General features: G+C 32.6%; 1 protein-coding gene and 1 long non-coding RNA gene across 2 annotated transcripts in view; one reads left to right on the top strand and one right to left on the bottom strand.

The window, feature by feature from the left end:
- Positions 1-2535: 2535 nt before the first annotated feature.
- The window catches only part of LOC111087471, a 25186-nt gene continuing 18797 nt past the window's right edge, over positions 2536-8924 (bottom strand). Inside the window, exon 4 of the long non-coding RNA XR_002612143.1 lies at positions 2536-2546. This is a non-coding gene — a long non-coding RNA (uncharacterized LOC111087471). The remainder of the gene's footprint in view (positions 2547-8924) is intronic.
- Positions 4250-8924, top strand: part of LOC111087470 — a 25872-nt gene continuing 21197 nt past the window's right edge. The window contains exon 1 of the mRNA XM_022394204.1: positions 4250-4464. Within this exon, the coding sequence (XP_022249912.1) occupies positions 4375-4464 (90 nt within the window). The 5' untranslated portion in view covers positions 4250-4374. The remainder of the gene's footprint in view (positions 4465-8924) is intronic.

The raw sequence follows: 8924 nt of genomic DNA, 5'->3' as shown, positions 1-8924 counted from the left end.
TAAGTTTCGTAACGACAAACTGTAGAATAAAAAAGCAACAAAAACTAATATTAATTAATGACATTTTATTTGTACAAAATTATCTACTAACAAGTAAAGAATAAGCGGCTCTAATTAGATCTCAAATCGGTCAAGAGATGGAGCTATGAGCTAAAAGTTTATTTGCTTGTTTGTAGTTAAGCACAAAGCTACACAAGAGCATTCTGTGCTATACCCACCACGCGTATCGAAACCCAATTTCTAGCGCTGTGCCACTAGGGGGCCTCAAAGTTTATACTTGAAAAAAACAACAACAACAATTCAGTGCCATTCTATAAGCAGCTACGCCCCGCCAAAAAAGTGTAATTGGTTATTTAGAATACTTAACTAACTTCTGCAGAATAAAAAATATTTGAGGTCTTCATACATTAGCTATAATAAACATTATGTGATTACAAAAAGATAATCTATAAAGTAATATGGGAAAAAAATTATCAGTAATGACGTTTGAGATAGATAATCAACTAAATCATTATACACGTCCAAATATTCAATAATTATTTTATTAAGGGAATAGATCACAGGTTTAATTTTCACTGGATGTTTATCAATCAAATCACTAATAGGTATCACACTTGTGGTACACGTAACACTAGTTAAGTGTGCACGTACAGTAAGTGAGGTATACTCTATTATTTCTCGATTGTTACTTTCATTAACAGTATTGATTATATTGTCTAATATATCTAACCTTATTATTGTTCTTATTACACTATTATTACAAAGATTGTTTTGCATTGTTAGCTTAGTATATGGATTCGGGATTAACTTAAATTTTATAAGCTTGCCAAACCTTGTAAGATATTATTGAGTTTACGGCAGAAAATATCATTCACAGTAAAGGTATCTGACTGACGAAACAAGGCATTTTAATCGTTATATGCAGCAAAGTCTGTTTAATTATCTACATTCATTGCCAAGTTGATTTTCAGTTTTGCTTCAAGAAGGTAATATTAATCAGAAGTTAATATTAACGATACATATAATTATATACAAGATCTAGTAATGATACATAAGTTAGAATACTTGTTTAAATACGTACAACTAGAAAATACGAAAAACTCAACAATAAAAAACTGAAATACTTAACGTTTTCTTTATATTCAACTGGCTTAACTTTTAATTTTCCGATTAAGTGAGAGAACTTTCTTTGAATATTACTTAATCAAGCTGAAAAATTGCTTCTCAAAATTTCTAGCCTTTACAACTCGGTTAAAGTGAAGAGTCGTCTCTTTTTGCCAGTGTCTAAATGTGTTTAGAAAATTACGAAAATGCATGTAGATCAAGCTAGAATTGTAGTCAAAGTATATATATATATAACTGACTGTAACCTTTCAGTGAATATTCGTTTCTATTTATAAGCGAAGCAAATCATGGAAATGTAAAAAATATCAAAACAGTTATGCAGATCATACAGTAACTATTCCTCACAAGTGGGATTTAGATACAGATCACACAGTAACTATACCTAACAAATGAGATAAAAATACAGACCACACAGTAACTATACCTAGCAGCTGCGTTATAGCTACAAACCGTACAGTAACTACACCTACCATCTGACTATATACAGTAACTATATCTAACAATTGAGATATACATACAGACCGTGCATTGACTATACCTAACAAACGGGATATAGATACAGACCTCAAAGTAACTACACCAAATAACTGAAATATAGATACAGACCATACAGTAGCTATACCTAACAACTGGGATATAAATACAGACCACACAGTAACTATACCTAACAACTACAATACAGATACAGACCATATAGCAACGATATCTAGCAACTGGAATTTATATATACAGACCACACAGTAACTATACCTAACAACTACAATACAGATACAGACCATATAGCAACGATATCTAGCAACTGGAATTTATATATACAGACCACACAGTAACTATACCTAACAACTGGGATCTAAATACAGATCCTACAGAAACTATACCTACTAACTGGGATCTAGATACAGACCATAGAGGGAGTATATCTAACTAGAATATAGATACATGTACACCTCATACAGTGATTGTACCTAACAACTGGGATCTAAATACAGAAACTATACCTACTAACTGGGATCTAGATACAGACCATAGAGGGAGTATATCTAACTAGAATATAGATACATGTACACCTCATACAGTGATTGTACCTAACAACTGGGATCTAGATACAGACCATAGAGGGAGTATATCTAACTAGAATATAGATACATGTACACCTCATACAGTGATTGTACCTAACAACTGGGATCTAGATACAGACCATAGAGGGAGTATATCTAACTAGAATATAGATACATGTACACCTCATACAGTGATTGTTCCTAACAACTGTATCTACTACTTGACACTTCGTTACATATTGTACAGTAACTTCACATAGTATCTGGATTTCACCCAAATCATATAGTAAATAACTTATATCTGGTACATAGATCTCAATCATGCAGTAATTATATCCTATCATTTTGCGTGTGGTACTTTTTCTCTTTTTTTTGAAATTGATTATTCTTCTGGGGAATGGGTTTAGATTATTACAATCTAAATGTAATCTAAAACTAAAGTTTTAAAGTAATCTTTTATTTTCACTCTAATCCTCTAGCTTTTACAAAGGTTATCTAGTACAGCAATTACTTTGTAAGTTTTATGCTTGCTTAGCCCTTTTCTTGGGCCATCACATCTTAGGAGAGGTCATATTCACTTGGAGGGGGATTTACAAACACTTTTATGAGTTATTATGAGTTGGATGTTTATTTTCATTGAATATATGTATAATGGAAAAGACCGTAACTTAGGTCACGTAGTATTGTGGGATACTGCATTAAATCATTAGTCTGACATGAAAGAGTGATCTAATTATGATTCTTGCACCTGTCTTCGTCTGGTATATACATGCTATAGCAATGGTAAAATATTCAAGTGATTTGCGGTACGAGTTCCGTGAAGAAAGACATTTGGTTTATTTGTACATTCGTCTTTGCTTGCATTTCTTTCGTTCTCCGTGCTCAAACCCATCCTTTGCATAACAATTGCAGAACCTATTGTATTGTGGATACTCAAAACTTTTTGGCAGACATTAGTGTATCTGAATTTATACATTTTCACAAGAAAACATGTTAAAAGCTGGCTACGTAATTTTATTCAGTCTATAAATTTTTCTTTCTAATCTTCTCTAAGTTTCACTGCAATACCTGAGATAATTTCCACTTTTTACAATGATTGTATTCCATTAGAGTTAGGTTTGGCGTAGCTTAGTGTTCCGGACACCGTGAATCCAAAGGTTCATGGTTCGCGTTCTGTTGCTGCAAAAACGCGCTCCGCACTTTGAGGCATTGGGAGCATTATAACAGTGACAGTGAAATCCTAATATTTGATTAAAGTATCCCAAGAATTAGAGGTGGGCACTATTGACTAGCTGCTTTCTTTCTAGTCTATCAGTTCAAAATTATGGACGGCTAGTGCAAATAACTATTGTTCAGTTTTGTACGAAAATCGGAAATGAACAAACAGTCTTTTAAAATGGAATACAAAGGGAATTTATGTTTTGTTGCAGGTCTCGTCAGTTCTATTACATATTCATTATCTACACATAAAGAAAAAACTCTAGTTTTATTAAAGTAATTGAAAGTATGGACGGCAAATCAAATCAAATCACTGTCATTATACTCATCTTTATTAACCTTTGTGAGGTATAGACAACTTTAAACTAAAAATTACACTTCAAGAAATATCAATTATACATATTTGCTAGCTCACATATATTAAGAAAGTCGCGGCAATATTGTGAAAATAGTCAATGCAGTCACAAGATGGCACTGTATGATACTATTTGTTTCCAAGTTCGTTCACCTTACCAATGTTTTATGACTTGTGTCATCTCTGGCCCAGTAATCGTAAAAGTTATACTCGATGAACTGACAACAACAACAATCATTTAAATGCATTCATCAAAATATAATTTTTGTTAAGTAATCTTAAGTTAAGTAAGGAAGTTTATTAAGTAAGTTTTATAGTTTAACATTAAAGTTTCAAACAAAAACCTAAATATTTGTCTACAGAACATTCATAATGCGATTGCAAGTATCTACCCCATCAGAGACAATGTACTATAAAGTCAACGCTAGATGGCACTTATTTTCCTACAAATCAGTCGACATCTATTGATTTCCTACAAATTCACTTCTTTCGTGCTATCTTGGCTTCACACAGCTCGGGGGATTTCTGTCTTTGTAGAAATATCCAATCAATACATCGAAAGGCTTGCTGCAGGCAGCATCGTGAAAAAGGAAAGGTTTTGCTGAGTATTATTCCAAGATGATGTTTCTTCCGATCACTGGTAAATTACTGGGATTCTCTTGTGGGATTTTGTTAATTCTGACGTGTTTCAATGAGGCATCGGAATCAGTAAGTATTTTAATCATTGCTTTATTATTAAAAGAAAAACTTTACCTCAGTTTAACATTTTCATACCATTTTATTATTATCTCGTTAACTAGTATTTCACGTAACTGTGTAAAAACAAATCATACCATTAGAACGCGGTTTTGCGGTACGGGCGCGAACAGTGGAATCTTGGACTCAAAGTCCGGCATGCTAACCTCTAGGCCACGCTCAACACAATGCTTAAGGGAGGAGGGGAAGGAGGGCAACTTTTTAATTATTTATTTCCAGGAATGAGGTAGAAAAACTTGGTCAAAAAATAATAATATCAAAACAATTATTATAAAACCAAATTTTGCTATTTTCCTCCTTCAGTTTTATTTCGTGCAATTTAGGGATATTAATATGAATTTTCTACTTTAGTCTGTATGAAATATGTTTTATTAGATATTAAAGACATTAACTTAAATATAGAAAAACAATATATTTTTCCCGCAAATCATACATGCGCCAGTGCATATAAAAAGTGTTTTACTATCTTCGTCTAATGGGTAACTCTTAAGCTCAGTTTCTAAGATAGTTTGTACTTGATGATCAAGTTTTGAAGTACCAGAAATTTATTCTATCCTACTGTAGTATTGTGCCTTTCCAATATCCCAGTCATAATGAATAAAAAGTATTCAACAGCTGAAAACCACGTCATACCCTCATCATGATCTAAGATAGTTTATTTGCTGAATAAATTCTATAGATTTATTTTGAAGCTGTAAAGTACTTAAGTTATAGCAAAAAATAATAACCGGACTAAAGGCAGTTCCTGTTGACTTTTTTGCATGGGGCTTGTAAAATTTGTGCATCAATAATTATTTATGAGAATAAAGACCAAAAAATAATAACAACAAAAATAGAACTTATTTTATGTTCGCTTTTGTAGAGGTTGGTCTCATGTACGGAGCTAGTGAAAATTGTTCGTCAATAATACCCATAACATACTTGCAAACCACTGTTTTCGTAGAAAACCAAAATGAAGTAGAAATCAGGCGACACCTAGTTTCAGCTCACTTTTATAGAGGCTGAGACTTTGTAAAAAAACAAATAAATGTTAACCAATATGGCTGCTTATTTGAGAATAAAACTACATTTTATTTGGAGCATATTATTATAATTTTCGCAATGATGTAAATTTTTAAATTTAAAAAGGGGCAAATTATCTTAATTAGTCATCACTGGATACGTTTAAAAACTATTCATTTGTGCAATAGTTTGTTTTCATTTCACCAACTTGTACCGTTAGGCAGAAAAAAAAACAATAGAAAAAAATAAACTCTTCTACTCAATGTTGTGGTCATCACGTTTCTCCCTTTACCAAACATACCTGCATTAGATGAAGAAGAATCTCTGAATTCCCGAACACCCTTGGTATTATTATTATTATAATACCTAAATACCTACCATGATCGAAAAACAAAACTAAAATATACTCCCCCTTTTAGTTGTGAGGGCGTTATAATGTGACGGTCAGTAACATTTTTTTTATTGGTAAAAGAAAGAGTAGCTCAAGAGTTGGCGGTGAGTGGTGTTGATTAGCTGCCTTCCCTCTAGTCTATCATGAACCACGTTAGTAGTTCGTAAAACGGATCGCAAGGAATTGCACAAAACCCTAACAGAACGTTCGGGCAAAAAGCACCTTAAACACTAAAGATTCACTTCAAACAACATTTAAAAATATTTTTAATATTAACTGCTAAAGCTGTACACGTATAAAAATGTACAAAAAAAAAAACACGCACACGTTGGACTTACAAGGAAAAGAAAATCTGCTCAAAACGGCCCCTTTGTAATTATGATTATTCTCTTGCTAGCCTACAATAAAAACGGCTTGGTATATTGCACCCAAACCTTTTGTAGAATACTAAATATGGTACTGTGAAGGCCACAGGGGTATTGAAAAGTCGATTTATTTCTTCTATATTTTACGTAAGCTAAAAAAACACTATATTTGTAGTTTAAACGATGTTATCATTACCCCTGAAGTTAGCTTTCTTACAAACATCTGGTGTTCCTTTAAAAAGGAAACAGGGTGAAACAGGAATTACCAGCCAATAATAGACGAACATTAGATGACTGTAACATGGATAATATGCAATGCTTTGTACAATATACAATTGGTGTCTTTAGGAAGCCAACTTCTATATTATGTATGAAGTGAGGGGTATAAAAAAACCAACACACACATAATATCAAATTTTATTACACACATTCTTAGAATAATTACTTTAAAATACACGAAGGTTTATTTAAAGGAATGTTTGAAATGTCTATGTTTTATTTGAAAAGGTTGCTTTTCTACTGGTAAAATTAGTGGAGTTGTATCTTAGTCTAGACATATATCTGCTCATTGCTATGCATTTTATATAGAGAATTTAGTTACACAGAAACTATAAATGCTCACTGTATTCTCATACAAATCTCCATGACAATCTTCAGCTGCAACTTAACATTTTACATCTCGAACTAATGTAACCAAATAGCCAATAGCTACAGTAAATCATCATGAACTGCATCAGCTAGCTACTAGCTATGTTTATTAGCATTACAATGTGTAAAGTTAGTTACCATATCCTTTGTCCATATTTGAGCATAAAAACAGCAAACAAGATAAATAAAAAAATTGAGAATTTAAAAACCTGCAAAGAGGGATCGTAAAAAATGTAAGGAAACAGAGCTGGAGATATTGTAGACATTTTTCACTCGAACTACAAATCCCTATTTTGACTCCACCAAATGTAACTCTATGTAAGAGCATGAAGCCAATATAGGGGTTTGTAGTTTGATTAAATATTGTCTACAGAATCCCCAGCCTTCTTTACATTTTTTATGATCCTTATTTGCAGGTTTTTAAATTGCCAATTTTGTTTTTATCTTGTCACTTCTAAATTAAAGACATCTAGTGCAGATAGCCCTCTAGTAGCTGTGAGCGAAATTCAACAAACTAACAAATAAAACTGTTTCAGAAAAGGTAAATGAAAATAGCTATCCGGCTCTCTATGATAAAGCACGTTTTAATATTAATTCGTGCCAGATCATAGAAAAAAGTTAACTCCAATTACTTCCAAACTAGGAAGGTGTCAACGCATCTTGTACTAAACGAAAATCATAATATTTCTTTTTAGTTCATTTCAGACTTCTGCGTAAAGTTTCGCACAAAAGTACGTTTGGTTTTAGTGTCTCTGTAAATTATAGCGAGTATGTCTCACCTCAGGTTACTGTCCTTATTAAATGGAGAAACCAACTTGCCCCTACCCAATAAAATACGTGCATACCCAAACTCTTTTGTCTGTTGTGTCTAAAGTGATTAAACTCTTTAGTTTAATTGCATCTTCAGAATATTTAAAATAGATTCATGTAATAATTATGCAGAGATTCTTAAATTTAGATTAATAGACTGGAAGTAAGGAACTTAATTTTGCTCCACGTAATTGGTCAATGAGGTCTAGCTGTGCCACTGGTTTTGCCATAAAAAGTATTTTTGTTTAGATATGATAACTCAGCAATCAAGACGAAAGTACTTTACAAAACAAGTTTATTGCAGAGTTTATTTTGAAGTGCTCCTTCTTCCATTGATTCTCTGGTAATGGACCATTTGTAAATTGTGATCAGGGAAGATCACTTTCTTGGACTACATAGAACTGGAAAAAGCTGCAATTGAAGTGAGGACCTGTTTCAAGAATGCAGCAAGGATTAGAAGAAGTACTCTCTTTGACCCAGAACTACTGATGGCAATGGTAAGTTATGTCAGTGTTTTCACTTTGTCCTTGGGATCAGGAGATTGAAAGATAGGTAATTGAAACCAAGGCTGTTCTACGACAAACTTTATTAGTTATTTACTGTGATCTGAAGCACAGGGCAGCAGAGAAGTGTCATGGTGGCTACAGGAGCTTGAATTTCCTGGGACTTACTAGGGTGGTCTCTGTGGTACACCTAGGTGTTTTAACTCTTTCAACATCGGCTCGGTCCGTCGGATCGACCTCGTAACCATTGTGTGCTTGTTATAGTTTTCATGCTATAACGTTTAAATTAGTAAGCATATGTTAAGGACATTTGGCACATTATCAGTTAACATTACAATGATTTCATACGCAAGATACTAATTCTTAAGATTTGTTAAGCAAAATTTCTCATACTTTTTTTTGTCTATTTTCACATGTTACCCATCCAACATGCAAACTAGTTTTCATTTTAAGATTAAAAATATTTTTTATGCATCAGAAAATTTTCAAATTTCATATGCGAAATCTATATAATGTCCAGATAATTATCAAATGTTTCTTAAGGAAAAACTTTATATTTTATCTGTTATTTTCACTAATGAATATCTATGGGTTCGATAGGTTTGACCGATCTCGTAACCAACATAAAAGATTAGTAAATAAATATAAATTATGCTTCTTTCATTCTAGAATGGCTACAAATTATAACACAAA

This window comes from Limulus polyphemus, unplaced genomic scaffold (genome assembly GCF_000517525.1).
Source record: "Limulus polyphemus unplaced genomic scaffold, Limulus_polyphemus-2.1.2 Scaffold2194, whole genome shotgun sequence".
Classification (NCBI taxonomy): domain Eukaryota; kingdom Metazoa; phylum Arthropoda; class Merostomata; order Xiphosura; family Limulidae; genus Limulus; species Limulus polyphemus.
The sequence above is the reverse complement of the archived record's forward strand: the minus strand, read 5'-3'. Positions and strand labels throughout refer to the sequence as shown.